Source organism: Podarcis tiliguerta (assembly GCF_965153285.1).
Source record: "Podarcis tiliguerta genome assembly, chromosome: 14".
Taxonomy (NCBI): domain Eukaryota; kingdom Metazoa; phylum Chordata; class Lepidosauria; order Squamata; family Lacertidae; genus Podarcis; species Podarcis tiliguerta.
Window position 1 is genome coordinate 5,863,759 of NC_139547.1, and position 19,619 is coordinate 5,883,377.

The window sequence follows — 19,619 nt, forward strand, 5'->3', positions numbered from 1 at the left end:
TATGATGAATTATTTTGTTGTTCATGTGTGTGTTTTTATTAATCACTTTGCTAGCTTGTGTTTTGCTCACATTTCTTTTATTACCCCCAGGCTATTATTAAACTGTTTTGCATCTCCACCCCAGAATTACTGAAGGAAAGCCATGTTTAAATAGTTAAAAGACCTTAAACTACACCCCGGACTGCAACGAAATGTGAATGTATCATAGGAGCAGTGTTCAGTTTTATGCGCTTATGGCAGGTGTGAGGTTTTCTGAGTGGAGGCAATCCCTCTCTTCTCATAGGTCCCTTCTCCTGCCTATGCTACAGTTGCCTGTAAATTCCACCAGCTTAAGTGGTAGAGAGAAGCATGTGGAGCTGTTTCATCTTGCACAGCAGGTGGGAGAGAAATTTCTCATAGTCCTTTCTCCCAGGGGTGAGTCCACTAGAGGCACCATTTTTTTAAGCACTGAAAACTCCTTCATGCTCTCTGCTTTCCCCCTCCAACTTGCTGTCTGGGCCAAGAGTTGCCATATATTGAACCAGCTTGGCCATGACCATACTGTATTAGCAAATTGGGGAGTTTCAGCCACTGAAGAACTACCGTATTTTTTGCTCTATAAGACTCACTTTTTCCCTCCTAAAAAGTTAAGGGGAAATGTATGTGCATCTTATGGAGCAAATCTTATGGATTCGCTGCGCAGTGATCCCTCTTGTTGTTCTGGCTTCTGAGATTCAGAATATTTTTTTTTCTTGTTTTCCTCCTCCAAAAATTAGGTGCGTCTTATGGTCTGGTGTGTCTTATAGAGCGAAAAATACGGTAGGTTACACCATGTTTTGAGCTCTTGGAGGCTTGGACCAGTGTCCTGTCCTAAGCTACATGACTCTGTCAGCCTTCCCTTTGCACTTGGAGGAGACATTTTGTGGGATAGGGTCTGTGGGAGTCACAACAGCCAACCACAGGCAATCCTCATTTTGTGCGGGGGATACATTCTGGATACCCACATGCATCAACAGAGCGCACATAAGCCTGTTCTGCCCCTTCTTGTGACATCTATATGACATTTTGGGGCTGCTTCTGGGTTAGGCGTGTTTGCGATTATGTGTCATTTGGCCGCTCCTAAATCGGTCGTTGCCTGTGCATTCACTTTGGCGGCTTTTCCTGAAAATAGCCGACCTATCAGGTCCACTGAAACTCTGGCCTGGGGGTGTTATTTCATGCACAAGTCCCTACATACCACACAATATATTTTTCTTGGCAGGCTACAAATCTGTGCCCATCATGGCTCTCCCCACCATCCAGCTGCTTGAGAAGAGCCGTGCATGGAATTGGGAGTGTGCAGAGGTAAAGTTTTTGGGAGGCAACGTGAGGCAGCCAACTCTGGCACAGTGGGTCTTTGGGCATTGGCGGGTGGTAGAGCGGAAGGCTAACAGGACCAGCCCATGTGGCGCTATGGAATGTTCTCTAACTGGAATAAGTGGGATTTGTATCATGGAGGTTTGTGCAGGGAGGTGTCCCAGTGGATTATGCCCCGTTTTGATTCGGGTGTAGGGGCTGCGGCCGTGTGCCCTACGCCACTCATTCCCCCCTCCTAGGTGGAAACGCCGTGGAGAACTTGTGCATATTTGAACTATGTGGCACATAGTGCATATTTTTCTTTGTTTAAACGCAGCATCAGTCTCTGAGCATGAGACAGAATCTCAGCCAAGCTCCCCGAGGTCCAACTAATTCAGTAATGAGCTGCGACAGCTCAGTACGTGGTAGCTGTACCAATGCCTGAAACCGTAATATGTGTCTTTCTCTACTTTTCAGAATTCAAAAGGGAGGTCGATGTAATTGGGCCACCTTCACTTTGGGTGAAACATAGTGGCAAAATCAATAACAAATGAGTGCAGCCTAAGGCTGTGTAAAAACATTTCTGGACTTCTGAAAATTAAGTCCAAGAGCCTTATTGTCAGTGAAACATGATAGGTTTATTAGCGACTCAGCAGAAAACAGCATCTGAAATACAGCTTTTATCTGATGCAATTTTTCTCCTTAATCTGAATTGTGTATGCGATGGGTGTTTCAGAACATCTGGATGTGGTGATTTTTTTCCCTTGCCTGCACCTGCAAGCAGAAGTACGCACATAAAACAGAAAAAGAAATTAAATATTTCACAGAGCAAGAGAGGAAGAAGAACTCCATGTAGCCATGAGGCTCAAGGGAACCTGATGACTAGAGCAGAGCTGTAAACATGTTTTAGATTTAATTCTTCTGACAAGTGCCAGTGGTGGCACCTCACACAGGCATAGCATATGCCCAAATTTCAGTGGAGGGATCATGGGAGGCTTCGTGCAATTCTGAAAAGGCTCAGAGCACACCAGCCTCATTTTTATCTAAAAATAGCCTCACAAATCAGGAAGAACTTGTGTCATTATCTTGATTTCCTAGAATTAAAACAGACTCTCTCCCCTGAAACCCCAGTGGCTACAGATGGCAATTCTCATATGCCCAGAAATATTGTAGTGTTCAAAAATTTACAACTAGCTTACTTGCCCATGGCTGTCTTTCAATGTAGTTTTCAATATAAAATAATTAAAATACAACGAGAAGAAAACTAATTATAGTTGAATCTGGATTACAGATCTTCCCTCTGGGTTTAGGGAGAGTGTTTAATGCTTTGCTCTGCAAGTGCCTCTTCCATTAGGGCTAATTCTAGCATCCACATTCGGGGGTTGTTACTCCAGTAAATAATTAGTCATAGTATGTTAAAGTAATCTAGAATACAACATTGCAAACTGTTTTAAAACAAAGTACAATCACAAAAATGGGGTGGATCCTAAAAGCATACAACTCTTAAATGAACCACCTAGCAGCCGCTTTCAAGAGGTTTATGCTCTTGATCCTGACGCCAAATCATTGTGTCTCAGCACAATATCTGGGAGCACCACTGTAGATCCATCTGATTTTGACCCACATTGGAACACGTACCCAGTCCTACCAGCTTTTGTGAATTTGTTGTGTTTGTGTGTCTGTAAACTGTTGGGATACTGCCAGGGAGACAAAGTCCATCATGACTCCATGTCATCTCCGGACGTCCATTGATCTCCCGTAGACACGCAGTATCATCAATTAGCGACACGAGCTCCAGAAATAGCTTGCCACATTCCAGAGCCGATGCACGCTCTATCAGCAGATAATGCACAGTGAAAGATGCACGCAGGAGAGCATTATTTACAAGTTTATTTCTGTGTTGATCAGAACAAAGAAAAACATGACTGCCTGCTTCAGTGTTCCAGCACAGAGAGAGAGAAACGAAAGCAAAGACACAACATAAACATCCTGTGAAACAGGAAATACACAGGCTGTGACACAAACATCCTGCTCCCTTTTAAGGTGGAACGGAAATATCCTAACATGAAGTCTGCCAACATCAACCCCACTGTGGGGAAATCTCCTGCAGACTCCTGCAGTGTCGAGCTGAGCATCCAAAGCAAGTGACCAAAGGAGAAATGACCGCTGGGAGGAGCGCCGAGAAGAAAGGCCATGGTACATCTGCAGCAGCACAGCCAGACGCCTCCATCTGCCCCAGCTGCAACAAAACATGTGTCTCCTGAAGCAGGCCCAAGGGCAGCCCCACGATAGAGTGCATTACAGTAATCCAGCCTCAATCCAGACAATGGCCAAGTTATCTCTGCTCAGAAACGGTTGCAAACCAGACGCCTAGGCTTCTTGTGACATATGACATATCAGGCAATACCACCAAGTTAAGCACTTGCTCCTTCAGAGGGATTGCAACTCCATCCAGAACATGCCTATCTCCTGGACATGGGAACGTCCTACACTGAGTCTCTGGTATCCTAAGATTCAAGTCGTTTATTGGCCCCTGTCCAGTCCATCACTGCATCCAGTGATCTAGAGCTTTCATAGTCTCTCCTGATTCGGATGTTATGGAGAAGCAGACCTACTTGATAAACCTAATAGTAAATTCTGTTTCCATTAGTGGTTCCAGAGTGTAAAAATTCTGTGTGTATATTTAGCGAAGTTGGAAATAGTTTTGGAGAGAGCCTTGCTATTAACAATGCATGAAATTTTGGCTCTTAAGGAGATTTAACACTTTATTCAGTGCCTTTTCTATCTGAATTATTTAAAAACAGCTATTCTTTTTAAACTATGGCTCTGCATTAGGAATGCTATTGGCAATTTGCATCCTAAATAGAATCCTAGCCACAAGGACACACAGAATCAATGATACCATTTCCCTGTCACTGCCTGTAGGAAAGCTGTACTTTGTTGTCAAGAAAGATAGCTATAAACAGAAGACAAGCTTCTTAACCCCTCCTGCCCTCAGAGGAGTTCCAGAAAAATTCCCAAAGCTCTCCCATATCAGCCAGGTTCCATTCCTTTGAGCTCTACTGCCATCTTCCGACAAAAATGCAGATTTGCAACCTTGATGTTTCTTCTCTGGTCTGCAGTAGATTACTTGGTGAACTCAGGTTGTTGCATGGAAGCAGCTGGAAGAAGATGAGACTTTGCGTTCTGACCTTGGCAGAGGCTCTGGGCCATTGGCAGGTGTGTGGTAAGGAGAAAGGGAGCAGGTACAGCTTTTGCCAACATCTTGTTAAAAAAAGCTTTACCTGTAATTTCAACTGCCAAACAGCTGGCAAAAGCTAGTGTGGTTTAGTGGGTAGAGTGCTGGCCTAGGACCTGGGAAACCAGGGTTCAAATCTTCATTTGGCCATGCAGCCCACTAGGTTACACTGGACCACTCACTGCTTCTCAGATTAAGCTTCCTCACGGGTTTGTTGTGGGAATTAAATGAGGAGAGAGGGAGAGAACTGTGTATGCCATCTTGGGCTCCTTGGAGAAAAAAATATGGGACGTATGTGCAATAAATAAAAGGTAGAGTGCTTCCATTTGGGAAAGGATAGTAGGGGTATCTGTCTCTAGCTGAAGTCATAAGGTGAAGGGAAAACATGTTCTCATAGTTAGAAATATCTGCAACCTAATTTACTTTTAACTTATCCATAGGCTCTCCATAGTTTGCAACTGCTGTTAATTATAAAATGAGAGATCTGTACCTCTACTGGGCTCTGAACAAAAAGTAGACAGAGGAAGTTAATCTTCTTGGTTTTCCTGTTTTGTACTCCACCCCTCCATACAGATACAAGTACAGGCCTCCCAGGCTTCTCTTTGGGGGGAAACGGATAAAAAAAGACTAAGACTGCATTCAGACAACGCTTTCTATTGTCTTCCCCTTGTTGCCTTACCTATCCATTTTTGTTCTGGAAATCTAATCAGAGTTTAGCACTTACGTTGGGGGTGTGGTGGGGAATCTACTTGCAAGCCTGGAAACCCAGGATATCACAGGAGTTTTGCATTTTAAGTTTTCTGTGGTTTTCCTGGATCACACCCCTACAACCATGTAATAAGTCAGCTCCTTAAGGCCAGGTTCCACAGTAGCTGCTGTTGGTGCTGGTGAAAGGGCAGGTGTCAACCTGTGATAATCTAGCATGGGTGGAAAATACAGGGAAGAGACTTGCCCTCCCTCAGTTTTCCAATCCCAGTTTGTGGATGCTCCCTGGAGCCCACAACCAAAGCAGGTGTGGCAATGAATGAGCTGAACTGACAACTCATACCCATCAACCATCCAGATTTGACTGGGCCATCCTAGAATTTTTGTAAAATTTGCTTTGAGACTTTGTAAAGTTGATGAACAGGTGTAATAAATAATAACAGTGGAATCCACCTGCATCTGAGATGGGTGAGGAGCAAGGGCAGCCTGAGTAGTGACGAATTTCCCTCCTCCTCTCGTCCCTTACTTGCTAGTCCCATATGCTGGTATAGGCATACATGCACACCAGGTTCCAGACATCTAGGCCAGGTGTAAAGAGCACAGGCAGCTTCAAGTCAGAGGTGCCTTGTTGCTATTTTGCAACAAAAGGACAGGCAGCTTTTGCAAATTGAAAGCCAACCAGGATGGTACAGTGAGCTCCTTCTCCCTTGCAGAGCGAGCTGAGCTCCCTGGCTGGCTTCTCCACCCTCTTCATCTTCCTGTTTATTCCAAGTTTCATTAACGTCAATCTTCTGCAGACGGACTGTCATTCACGCTTGCACTGCCTGAGCCGTGTCCTCTCTCCAGAGAGCCCCCTTCATCATTCTGATAAATGGGCTGTTAGCAGAGCGCATGATAAAACAGCAGGGATGGGAAGAGGGTTCTCTGCCGCCTATTTCTATGGGCTGCGATGAGGAAGGCAATTCAGGCTGGATTGGGACAAGGAGCTACTCCAGGCTAGTCTGATGAGTTAAGGCAGGCTCTTGTTAATTTAGCAATGCTATGAGTAGCAAAGAGTTTTAAGAGAAGCCCAAGAAGAGACCTACACACTCCAAGCTGGGGCACTTACAAAAGGAAAGAAGGTAGCCTGCTCTATAGCAGGTAGGGAGCCAGCCTGGTCTGGTATTGGAGTTTTCTTGACCTCAACCTCCCACTCAACAGGGAGGTCAGAATTATGCATGGAGACAGAAGAATCTCTTGAAACCCGCTTTAAGGTAGGGGTGTGTGTCTCCAAACTCCAAAGGGATCCATGTCCCTTCTAAGTGTGCAGTCTTGCCTGTGACACTTTTTCTAAATGGCGATCATATTCATACAATAAAAAGTGTGTGTCCATCACTTGCAAACTGCATAATTGTTTGCTTTTCCACAAGACATATATAGTGTTCATTACCTACACATGTTCAAACCTCTACATTGATTCCCAATACATGAAGGTCAGGTTTATAATAAATAATAACAAACCTCATTGGGAAGAATCGTGCATCAGCTTTCATTTGTGTACATTTATTCTAAGCCACCCAAAGCACTTTGTTGTGGGGTGACATGCAACAGCATAAATAAGCAAATGTGTATGAACGGAAAATGGCCAGGGGCCTGGAAGCAGGCCTTTGTTCTGAATTTTCCTTCTTTATCAGACGTTGGCACAAGCTATCCCTGCTGCTATTGCTATTGTTATTATTTATTTATTGCCTCTCACAAAGCACAGGGCAGTGCACAACATGATAAAACAGAATACAGCAATAATAATGAAAAGCAATTAATTACACCAACTCAATGAACAACCAAAACAGCAAGACATAAAGAATAACACAGAATCAGCAAGTCTTGTTGCTTTCTGTTTGTTTGATAGAAAAAAAATTATTCAATGTATCTTTGCTTATATTTCTAGTTCTTTGTCATTTTTGCAAGCTATCTGTGGAAAAGATTGTTAGAAATTAATTGAACTGTATGATCAAACCAACCCCATCTTGACCCATTAGATCTGCATTTTCTTAGCTTTCCCCTGGGTCTTGGCGGAAGAAGGCGGCTACTTTATTCAGAGACAGTCACCCCTGTGCAGATGTGAAGTGCTGCTTTATTCCCCCAGTTAGTGTCTTAAGCAGAGGCTGATTTAAGTGACTTGTAAAAGTAAGGTCCTTAATCCTTGAAGTTCAGGAAAAGCCCTTTTGAAGATGGCAGGTCTCCTGGCTCATGCATGTTTTATTCCCAAATAAAAATTGATAAAACAATGGCTTACTAATCTCAACAAGGCAGGACTGGATGGAATTCCCAGTTTGCAGCAATGCCAGGCATTTGACCATCATAGCCAGGCTGTGAAATCACCTCCACTGCCCCAGGTCACACAAGGAAGCCCTCTGTGCTCACAAACACAGAACTGTGATCTGGACAATCAGTGATACAGTTAGATCAATTTAGGTGCTAGACTTAATGATCTTATGAGGGGTGTCACTCTTTAGGTGGCAACAGGTATTACTTTTCCTACTTCAAAATGTCCTCAACCAGCCTCCCTGGGTCTGGGGTCCTCCTGCTTATCATACTGCACAAAGCCCTGGCCTTCTGCCCCATTATATTTGTTTTATAAAACGTTATGAGATTCTATCAGGTAGTTAAAGGACAGAAAGGTGCAAAGAGTATTGAAAGTGGTAAAGGTAAAGGGACCCCTGACCATTAGGTCCAGTCATGGTTGACTCTGGGGTTGTGGCGCTCATCTTGCTTTATTGGCTGAGGGAGCCGGTGTACAGCTTCCGGGTCATGTGGCCAGCATGACTAAGCCGCTCCTGGCAAACCAGAGCAGCGCACGGAAACGCCGTTTACCTTTCCGACGGAGTGGTACCTATTTATCTACTTGCACTTTGACATGCTTTTGAACTGCTAGGTTGGCAGGAGCAGGGACCGAGCAATGGGAGCTCACCCCGTCGCGGGGATTCGAACCGCCAACCTTCTGATCGGCAAGTCCTAGGCTCTGTGGTTTAACCCACAGCGCCATGAGTGCCCAAATAGCATCATGGGCACAAGTCATCAAGACCATGCAATAAAAAAGATGTTTGTTAGGGGCCCATTGTGAATGACTTATTTCTAGGTTTCTTTTGACAGTGATGCTCCCTTTGCTGCTCAGGCTACTGTCCCATCCATCAAGCAAAACAAGCACATTTCTTAGCAACTTATCTGAGTCTCCAGTAGATCAATATTATTCTCCTGATGGGTTTAGACCCTTCCAAGCTAATTCACATATGTCTTTTCATTCAAGACAGCAAAATTGTTCCACAAATAACGCAATGCTATCCCCACCAATGGCTTATAATGTTGCAAACTCAGCAGGAACTAAATAGGCTCATCACAGTCTCATGCATTGCCTACTTGCTTGCAAACAAATTTGGCAATGCACTATGTGTTGCATACTTTAATAAACTTGTTGACAATCATCATTCTAAAGTTTTCTAAGTGATCATTGATGGCTAAAAGAACTTTATTGAACAAGCGGGATATTCTTGCATCAGCTGGGAAGGTTACGCTGCATTTGAAAGCTACATAGAAAATATTTTGGGGAGAATCAGCAGCAGGTTTTTCAACTGCCTTGGGGGCTCTAGTGAGATGCTGGGCACGTCTGATCCACCATTCTCCACCTGCATACTTGTAAATACACACCTTTATTTATTTAATTTATATCTCACCTTTTTCTCCAAGGAGCTCAAGGTGGCATACACAGTAATCCCCACAAGAAACCTGCTGTAGTCACCCACTGAGCTTCATGGTTGAGTGGGGATTTGAGCCCCAGGCCACCAGGTCCTACTCTGGCACCCTAACCACTACACCACACCCCCCAAGGTCTCATCCAGCAGGAAGCTGATCCATTTACCAGTTCCCCTGCAGCTCATCACTGGAGCTCCCACAAGTGGGAAGCCAAGAACATTTTTGGACTATTTCTAGGGATGGCATTTTCAGTCCAATTAAAACAAAAACAGTGTCTTGTGGCACTTCAAAGGCAAATGTTTTTGTGTGTATGAGTGTGGACTTGAGACCATTTAATCAGATGGATGGAGTATCACCTGGCTGGTATATGCACACATACAGGGAGAGAATGGTAACTGTACACTCAGAGGGAAATAAAATGCAACAGTTGCACTACAGCTTAAAACGATCTAGAATAATTGCAGTGGCCATTTATACATTCAACGCTGTTGAGGATAACACAAATATCCTGGCATAATACAGTAATACTAACGTTGCTAGAGGAATAAAAACCCATGATCTAAAACCGAACTTCCTGGCAAGCGCCAGTTCAGCTGTTACTGATTGCCGCCTTTCTCTCCAAGGAGCAAAAGGCGACGCAGGCGGTTCTTCCCCTCCGTCCTCTTTCATCCCCACAACAACCCCGTGAGGGAGGCCGGTCTGAGAGGCCGCGGAAACGCCGACGCCCGAGGAGACCGAGGCAGAGCCAAGAGCACTGCGCAGGCGCACCGGCGCGGGCCAGCAGTTGCCCCGGTAACAGAGCTTCCTCCTTTCCAAAACGGTCCTCGCGGAGGCGGAGTCAAGCTCCGGGCTGGGCCAATCGCAGCTCGGGCGGCGCTCGCAGGCGGGAGGAGGGGTGGGGGCGGGGCTTCTCCCGGAAGTGCCGCCTGTGGCCGCCGTTTCCAAGGCAACGGTGTGCTTGAGCGGGAAGCGGCCGTTCGGGGAGCCTCCGAGGGCGGCGGGAAGATGGTGAGTCTAGCCCGGCCTGAGCTCCGGCCCCATGACGACGCGGCTGGTCTGCCTCGCAGGGTTGTTGTCGCCAGAATTCCCGGCTGACTCGCAGGCCTCGTTTTGCTCTTGTCTCGCCTGCTCAGTAAATACAATTCCGAGGCGGCTCCTCAGGGCGGGCGGCCAGCGGGGGGGGGGGGGGGGTGTATCGCAGCGCTTGAGGATTAACGGAGCGCTTTTCCAGAGCGGCCTCTTGAGTGTCGCGTTTGCCTCGCGACAAGGCTGCGGGCGAGTTTTAAGCCATTGCCTTCCGAACTGCTCTTTGGTTTTTTTTTAATCTGTTCTCAACCTTGCGCCCCCTGTGCGCTTTCTCAACGAGGAGATAGTCTCCCTTTCCTGCCCCGGGGGACTTGCAGCTCAAGGGGTTGAGGGCGGGCCAGGCGAGGGCCCTGTCCATCTCCACACAGGGCCAAAAGCTCAATTAATTTAGCAACCGGGGGGGGGATGGGAGCTGGCAGGGTGAAGGTCCTGTCTTCAAGGGCCACCCCTCTTTCTCCCTCAGCTGCCTCGGAAGGCGAGGGCACCAGAGTTGGCCTTTTCTAGATGATCTCAGCAGCCAGCCAGGCAGCCTGCGGAGAGCTCCCTTCTGAAGTCTAGGGCCAAGGTTGCCCTGGTTGTGCCCCTGCACTTCTCTAGGGCCTCAGTAGGGTCTTGCTAGCCTGACTGGCTTTCGGATGTAGGAAGCTGCCTCATGCCAGATCCAACCTGCCCATTGAGTCCAGTCCTGTCTGCTCTGTGTGGCAGCTGCTTTCCAAGCCCTCAGGTCTTTTGAGACCAAGAGGCCTTCTGCATTCAAAGCAGGTGTTCTCTAAGCTATGGAACCTCTGGCTAAGAAGAGAAAATGGACAAAGCTGTTTCTGCTCGTGGGCTATGATACTGCTTTGTACACAATCAATCCCATTATCCGTCTCGCTTAGTATGGTCTACTTTGACCCTTGCTGCTTGATCCTTTATGCTGGAGAGATTGAATCAAAGCAGTGGCTTTGATCTGAGCCAATTGTCCCTCCCATGATGAAGTGTGATTGCCACAACCAGTGTCTGCACTTGCTGCTGCTGGGCTGCCGGCTGATGCATTTGGCTCCCAGCCCTTGCCTGAATAACTGGAGGCACATTTATGGGTAATCTTCCTGTGTTCTAAATGGCACCAGACAAAAAGAGGAGGTGGTGCCACCCTACATGTCTGTCTGTTCTGTAAGTGCAACTCCCAGTGACAGCACTCCTTAACTTTTGGGTTGTGTTGGTGATCTTGTGTAGAAGAGGAGAAGGGCACCATGCCAGTGTGAGCCATCTTTCCAATAGGATGCTGGTGGTCTCAGTCATGGAGAGACCTTGACAGTGCTTTCCTGCAGCCATGAGAATTCTCCCATATCTGACTCCCTTGCAGGCGATGGCACGGCAGCGGGGCGGTCAGGCGCAGCTGACAGCGGCGCAACAGCTGGATAAGAAACAGCATGAGGCTTACTTCCAAGAAATGAGGGAGCTGGAGCACATGAAAAGGGTGCAGCGCGTTCATCAGCTGGAGGTGATGTGGGAGGCTGAAGACCGTGTTGAGGAGAAGCGTCTTGCACGGCTGCTCAGGGAGGAGGAGCATGAGCGGCGCATGGAAGAGGCTATTCAGAGGGTGAGTCGGATTGTCTGGAGGCAGGGAACTCCTCCCCATAATTAAGATCCTGATGATCTGTTGCATATTTGGTGAGTCCCACTGAGTACACTTGCTGAAGTTTGTGTTCTCAGCTGCAAAGGGAAAATGAGCCTGGCTGCTCAGCAGATTTGAAGGGAAGAAGGGCCATAGGCTGTAGGTAGGTTAGTGACAGTGGTAGGCTGTGATTTATCTCTGGGAAACATGAAACAATTATAGTAATGTTTCACTTAACAAACAGCCTGGCTGGCGGGGGGCTCTGCTACCCCAGAGACTCCCAGGACCTGAATAAGAACTTGATGCTCATGGTTGGTTGAGGCGTCTTGCTCTTAGGGCTGAGCTTGCAGCATCCCAAGACATCCCTCCCACCTCCATGGCCCCCAAAACTGGATTCCATGTAGTGAGACAGCTTATACAAGCTTGGTGGAGTTAGTAACAACTTGGCAATGTCTTGTGTAATGAAAAAGTGTTAAAGCTGAATATATGGGTCTTACGCTACGAAATGTTGATGAAGCCTTTCTGAATCTGCATTGCGTGATCTTTAAAAACTTTTTCAGATGTTAGGCTGTTGCTTAATCAGAATAAACATCAACTTTGTGCTCACTCTAAGATTAATACTGCTGAAATCTATATCTTCTTTAAAAATGCCAATGTAATTGTAAATATATCTTCTGTCAGTTCAGCACAGTTTAGTATAGCAGGGTTCTGAGTGAAAGTGTTCCAGACTGAAGGTATGCAAATAATTTCCATTCCACTGAGGTTTTTTAAGGATTATTGCAGGACACACTAAACCATTTCTTTAGAGGCACACTGAACTATCAGACAGTTGCAGGATAATAGTTTAAGAAAATCTAGGCTTTCATTTAAGTTCTAGAATCCAATTCTGATTTGTTAAATTCAATTTTGTGGTCAGGCAGAAGAGAATAAAAGGTTGAAGGAAATGGAGTTGCAACAGGAAGAAAAACTGGCAGCTGAGTTAGCAAGATTAAACCATGAGAAACTCAAAGATGAAAAGATGAGACAGCAAATAAGAGAGACCAGGTATTTCTTTCTTCAACAAATAGGTTTCTTTATAATCCCACATAAAGTTGCAGCTTCCCTAAACTCTAACTGTTATGTTTTTGAACCTACCTAATGCTTCTGTTTGATGTCAGAGTTTAGCACTGTTGGGGGCATCATGGCAGATGAAGATAATCTCTGTGGTGTGGCGGCATCTTCTTCTTCCCCCAAACACACTATATAAATGTGTTTAAAATCAGATTTGTAAAGTGTCTGCAATGAGAGGTGCCAAAGAAAAGAATGAGAGGCAGTTTTCAACACGTTTCATACTTTTTGTCAATTTGGTTTCTAGTATTGAACTTCGGGAGCTGGAGTTGAAGCTGAAATCGGCTTATATGAATAAAGCGAGGGCTGCCCAGATTGCTGAGAAAGAAGCTATAAAATATGAAAAAATGGTAACTGGCTTTATGGACTGTTCCAGTCTTGGATCTGCTCAGCGTTTGTGTGTGTGCGCGTGCGTGCGTGCGTGCGTGCGTGTGACAACTGACTTAAATCTTGCTTGTTTGGAAAATGGATTGGTCAGCTTAGTTAGATTTTGGATAAGCCTAGCCCTACTGTTTGTTTTCACTGGGAACTTATGGTAAAGGATAGGAAAGACATTAATGACAACAAAAAATGCTTAAAATCCATTTTCTAAATTTAAAAATTACATTTGAAAAAAGGAGATTTATTTTGGGTAGTAAGAGAAGTGTTTTATTCTACATCTTGATATCTTCCACCAAGGTTAATCAATGACATGATGTGGACCTAAGCCTGCTTACTCAGGAAAAAGTCCCACTGAGCTCTACTGGGTTTTCATAAGGATTGCAGCCATAACAACCATGCTTGCTTCTAAAGGCAGTGTGGGGCAAACCTCTCCAAGCTGAATTCTTGCAAATACTAGTAAATGGTCTACACAGCATTGCATTGTTTTTTAAAGGTCATCTCTCCAAATGTGATAATTAAAACCTTTCAAGCAGCATGTTTCTAACGTGTCTCTTAGTGGGCTTTATCCAATTATGCCATATACAGAGTACACATATTGAAATCAATGGACATGACTAACGTTTCAGTTAAGCCAGATTTAACCCATAACTAGGGATGTGGGTGGCGCTGTGGGTTAAACCACAGAGCCTAGGACTTGCTGATCAGTAGGTCGGTGGTTCGAATCCCCAGGACAGGGTGAGCTCCCGTTGCTTGGTCCCTGCTCCTGCCAACCTAGCAGTTCGAAAGCACGTCAAAGTGCAAGTAGATAAATAGGTACTGCTCCGGCGGGAAGGTAAATGGCGTTTCCATGCGCTGCTCTGGTTCGCCAGAAGTGGCTTAGTCATGCTGGCCACATGACCTGGAAGCTGTACGCTGGCTCCCTCGGCCAATAAAGCAAGATGAGCGCCGCAACCCCAGAGTCGGGCATGACTGGACCTAATGGTCAGGGGTCCCTTTACCTTTACCTTTAACCCATAACCCATAACTATCAAACAACTTTGGCTTCAATTTTGAACCAATTACCATGAAATAATCTCTTTTGAACTCAGCAGGTTTTACTTCTGAGTAAGCATGCTCAGGATTGCACTGTTAAATAAATAAGTACTACATTTTAGGAAAAAATGGCACTGAAGTGGTTTGCAATGCATCAGATTTATGGTTTGGATTTCTAGTCACCCATCCTAGCTTTCAGTTGCTTTTTACAAAGATTCCATAGCCCTTAGTAGCTTCATTTTCATGTACTGTTAGTTTAGCTGAATGGATGCAACAGTGTGTGTGGAGAGAACTATTTCTTGGTGTCGCAGGTGGAAAAAAATGGATAGTTCCTAGAGGGCTAGGTTAATAGGGGATAAATATATGTAAATAATACAGTTCATCAGCAGTCCACAGTGTCCTTTTACTGGGATGCTAGTCTTCTTTGGAGTTTGTTACTCCATTCTTCAATTTTTTTAAAAAAAAACAGATTAAAATCTTTTCAGAAAGATGATGCAGAACTATACAAAGCAATGAAGGAAGCACAAGAAAAGGCAGAGGAAGAAGAGAGGACGGCTGAGGCAAAGCGGAATCAGGAAAAGCTGCTTTATCAGCAAGAACTGGAAAGGCAGCTTGAGGACCGAGAGAGACAGAGGCAGGCCGCCTATGAGGAGTTCCTCCGAGAGAAGCTCTTGATTGATGAAATTGTGAGAAAAATCTATGACGAAGATGAACGGTTAGTTTGACTTCCTGCGTTTGTGTTTTAAACTTGTTTAGCCTTACTGTTTGCACTTTGAGTTTTGAGGTAAAACTTGCTTGCTTCTTTGCTGCCTGTTAAATGTCACAAAATGTTAAACAGTCTTGGATAGTAATAATGCATAGTAATATTTTTTTTCTGGTCTGAGGGGTTCCTTGCTTTATTAATATTTCTGGTTCATGGCTCATCCGTCCAGCCTGCCCTGTGCTTACAGTGATGGCAGACCTGCTGCTTCACAGTGAGCAAGTTTTGGATCTGGTGGCTCCTATCTCAGAGCATTTAAACTTGACTAGAGGACTTTCAGGCTGTGACAGTCACTTAACTAGGAAAGTTGTCATGAGCACAAAATGGCATACACTGGCGTGTCCTTAGCTCCCCGGGGGATGGCTGGGTGTGACACATGAAGAGCAGGGGATTCTTAATTATCTGGCTTACATTTAGAAAAGTTACTAAAGTTTGAGACTTCTCCATAGAGCAAAACAAGGAAGACTAGAGAAAATGAGAGCAACTCAAAGGTTTATAGAAGAATTTAAAAATGATCAGGCTATGAGGAAGAAAAGGCAGCGTGAAGAGATGGAAGAGGAAAACAGAAAACTCAAGGAATTTGCCAACATGTGGCAGGAAAGAGAAGATAACAGGATGGCAAAAATCCAGGAGAATGAGGAGCGGAAGCAAAAGCTCCAGAAAATGGTATTGAAATGCCTCTTAAATTTCCTTGCTTTGATATGAGAGGCAGCAGGTGCCTAAAAATCTCCTCCCTCTCTATGACAGCTTGAAGAGGCTCTAGAAAAGGAGCAGCAGGAACGGGAAGAACTTGAGCAAATCCGTGAAGAGCTGTATTTCGAAGAACGAGAAGAGGAAAACCGAAAGAAGGAGATGGTAAGTGAATGCAGATTTTAGTCTTGTCGTGGGCCTGCACAAGAGATTTTAGTAGTTAAATAATAATAATTAAAAAACACATTTCCCTGCCTGCCCCATTGCCCTCCCTGTGAAATATCAGCTTCAAGAGCTTTAGTTAGTTAGTTTCTATGGCTTGTTAACCTCCACTACTTCATATTGCTGCAGACATCTTTGTCTTCCTTAAATATACCCCCTTCACGTAGACAAAGCAGTAGCCCATTCTGTACTTCCTTCTTCCCAAGGGACAGTATCTCATCCAACATGAATTTGTGAGGGTGCTTTGCCAGGGGCCGTGTAACACTCCTCTCCAGGTCTTGCCTGCTTGAGGAGAAAGGCTGCACTTGCCCCAGGATCCTCCCTCTTCCCCATCAGGTGTTCCCATCTCTCATAAACCATCTTAGATGACAAGTTATCACAATATAAAGGTATTGAAGCAAGGTTTCCCAAGCTGTGGTCCACAGACCATCAGTGATCCACAAGCCTCTATCAGCTGGTCTGTGGCATGTCTCTGAGGAACAGCAGCAGCAGCTCTGTCATTCTTAGAACCTGGCGGACCACCTGGAAGGTGTGTGGAATGGGCTGGAAGTGATCAGGGGAGAAAGCACGTGAAAAGGGGCAGGGAAGATTAGCAGCAAAGATAATGTGAGGCTACAATTAAGAAGTTTAATTTGGATTCCATAAAAAAATCATACAGCATGTAGTGCAGTGTGTTACATTTGCTACAACAGGCAGAAAAATCATTAAATGGTCCTCCCAGACTCTCAGCACTTTTCAGGTAGCCCATGGAGAAAAAGGTTTGGGAACCACAGTATTGAAGGAAGCAGTGCAGGCAACCCCTGGGGGTTGCATTCTGGGTCATTGCATGCATTGGTGGAGTACACATAAGCCCACCTCATCCTGTTATGCCCCCATCACACCTTCTTCTGGGTCTGAAAATGGCCCGTGCGTACAAGGTGGCACATAAAACGGGAGTTGCCTGTATCTTGCCTAACTGTTCACCCTGTGAACTGGCAGTACTTTTTTTTGTTTTAATGACTGTTGTATGCTGTACACTCCTTCCCTGTAGGAAGAGTTGGAGAAGAAACTTAGGCAGCGTCTGGAGTTGCGCAAAGCGTATGAAGACCAGTTGGCCATGAGGGAGGTGATGCGGCAGGCCATGAAGGAGGAGGAGGAGGCCTTCCGCCAGACCATGCTGGCCAAGTTTGCCGAGGACGACCGCGTTGAGCAAATGAATGCTCAGAAGCGAAGAATGAAGCAGCTGGAACACAGGCGAGAAGTAGAGAAGCTCATTGAAGAGCGGAGAAAGCAGTTCATTGCAGACAAGGTGAGAAACTGGCCTCTTTTGACAAAACTAACCAGAGCTAATAAGGCAGCTCTGGGTTCTGTACGCAATATTTCAAGTAGGGCAATGCATGCACTTTTATAAACTAAGAAAATCTTTAATAAAAAACATTGCGGGGGGGGGGGGGGAATACTAGAGCAACCTGTGGCTTTAAAGCCAGAGCAGAAGCATTTTGTTTTTCACAGGGCAAAAATCTCCCCTAGCTTCATGAAATTGGGTTTTGAACTAGAAAAAGGTAATACATTTTTATTACTTCTGTATAGGAACGTGAACTTGAAGAAATGCAGCTTGAAGAAAGAAGGAAAGGCATTGTTAATGACATCATTGAGGAGGAGCGGCAGAAGCTGCTTAAAGAACACGCAGTTAAACTATTGGGATATCTTCCCAGAGTAAGTAGAGACAAATGCAGCTTAATGGGGGTGAAATAGCAGCAGCAGCAGCAGCAGCAGCAAAGTTCCCTGCAGGATATCCAGGTAGCATTTAACATTGGAGCAGGGGCAGGCAGTCTCTCCCATGGCCAGCTCTCATTGTTCACATGGAAAATCTATGTGGATTCTGGTGAAAAATGGAATTCTAATCATGCAAGACTGAAGCCCACATTCACCTGTCTTAAAGGACAAATGAACAAAGCTTAGAGTGGGAAAGATGGGAGAAAAAGTGAAGCTGAATGACTGAAACACTTTTTGGGGGTTTGCTTTGAACAGGCAAGGGAGAATGTGCAGTCAGCTCTGCTCTCTGAATGATACTCTGCACACCAGGCAAACACCTTGTTAGTCTGAAGAGGGGCTGGCTTACTTGCATGTAGGGTTTCCAACACTGGGACAGGAGCCCCTGCACATTGGCACTTGCAAACTGAATGTCTGAAAAGGGCTTGAGTGTAAAGGGGGAAGGCGGGGGGGGGGAATGGCATGGGTAGGTTGTTTAACATTTATTTATTTGTGAAAGAGAGAGGGGATTTTGGAGTGGAATCTTGTTTTGATTCTGGGACAAAGTGGGGAAAGATGGGTTAGTAGAGAAAGCAGGGCAGACATCTAAAAGATGCTTCCTCATGTATATTTACTCAGAGTAAAGCTCTGCTGTTTTAAAACCTTTCACTTTCCCCCGCTTCTCACCCTTTCACCCCTGCTTTCTCAATATGGTGCTCTAGTTGTTTTTGTACTCAACTGCTGCCTTCCCTCATTTCTCTTTGCCTTCCCCAGAGGTCTCTCTGTGCCCTTGCCTGTCAGTCCCCCTTCAGGTTTTGCTGTTTCTGTCTCTTCACCCCCGCCTCCATCCTTCCTTGCTGAGTTTAGTGGCTGCAGTACATAAGGTTTTCCCTCTCCCACCAGTTCACACATTGAGGGAGTCTGGCACAGGGGGGCCCTGCAGCAAGGGTGTATACTCTCCCACATGCCTCTGAATCCAGGGAACTACCTTGGGTATAGTCATGCAGTCATCCTTGTATCCCTACCCACATATTTGCTGGGCTCAGGTGGCCTGAGATGTTTCCACTGAGATGGGAAATGGGCCACAATCAGTGGGCATCTAGAATTTCCAGAGGGGGCTGTAATGAGGGATGGTGAGGTTTAGAAGTAAGGCCTCAAGTTGATCCTGCTGCCTGGCAGGCAGGCACACCCAGTGTGCAAAAATGGCTCCTGGAGCAGCTAGAATGGGAGAATCTGATAGTCTAGAAGGGGCAAGGCTGCTTTGAGGTTTATTTTCTCAAAATGCAAAAATCTTAGAGCCTTGACCCCTGTTTCCACTAATCCAGAACTTCATACTTGCATATTACAATGCATCACTATAGTGGAAGCTTATCACCAAACTCGTGTTTGGTAAACAGTGCCATTGCCACTTAAGCCAAGTACAGTTAGCATCATAAAAAGAATTAAATGCAACATACAACAAAGCACAAACCATTAAATGTTGTGCAAAATAAAGGTTTGAGAACTTTACTGTGCAGGCTAATTCTTAGACTTCCAGTAACTACAATCTTAAAATGCCTTTTATGGTGTCATATTGAATTGAATACTGTTCTTTGTATGTTCAGGGAGTTCTTAAAGATGAGCAAGATGTTAACATGCTGGGAGAAGAGTTCCGGCAAGTTTATCAAAAGAGAAAAGGCGATGGGCCAGCACACGACAATTGAGACCCAAGTTTGCTTCAAGAAGTATTAGAAGAAGCCCTGGGACTGTATATGCAGTGTTCTTAACTGCTAGGTAATTTTTGCCTCTAAATCATTCCATGTGTCTTTCAACTGCCTTGGTTTTTATAGTGATAAAATTATTTCTGCAAAAATAGCTACTTTTGTTTGCATTTTGTGCTTATGCTGGAAATGGGAGCTGAATTTATCTTCACTTGACAGAAATGAAGTTGTTGCAAAAGTCTGATAGCTTCAAGTGTGTTTACATTAAAAATGCTTTAAATTCATATATAGCTAAAACATCTACAGCTTATTTAATAAGTGACTGGA

General features: G+C 45.1%; 1 protein-coding gene across 1 annotated transcript; it reads left to right on the forward strand.

Moving 5' to 3' along the window:
- Positions 1-9,884: 9,884 nt before the first annotated feature.
- Positions 9,885-19,576, forward strand: MNS1 (meiosis specific nuclear structural 1). Its single transcript, XM_083413185.1, has 10 exons — positions 9,885-9,994; positions 11,418-11,654; positions 12,586-12,713; positions 13,024-13,126; positions 14,675-14,904; positions 15,399-15,615; positions 15,697-15,804; positions 16,892-17,149; positions 17,431-17,556; positions 19,197-19,576. Exons 1-10 carry the CDS (start codon positions 9,992-9,994, stop codon positions 19,293-19,295), a joined length of 1,509 nt encoding a protein of 502 aa, XP_083269311.1. The 5' UTR covers positions 9,885-9,991; the 3' UTR covers positions 19,296-19,576.
- The last annotated feature ends 43 nt before the right edge of the window (positions 19,577-19,619 follow it).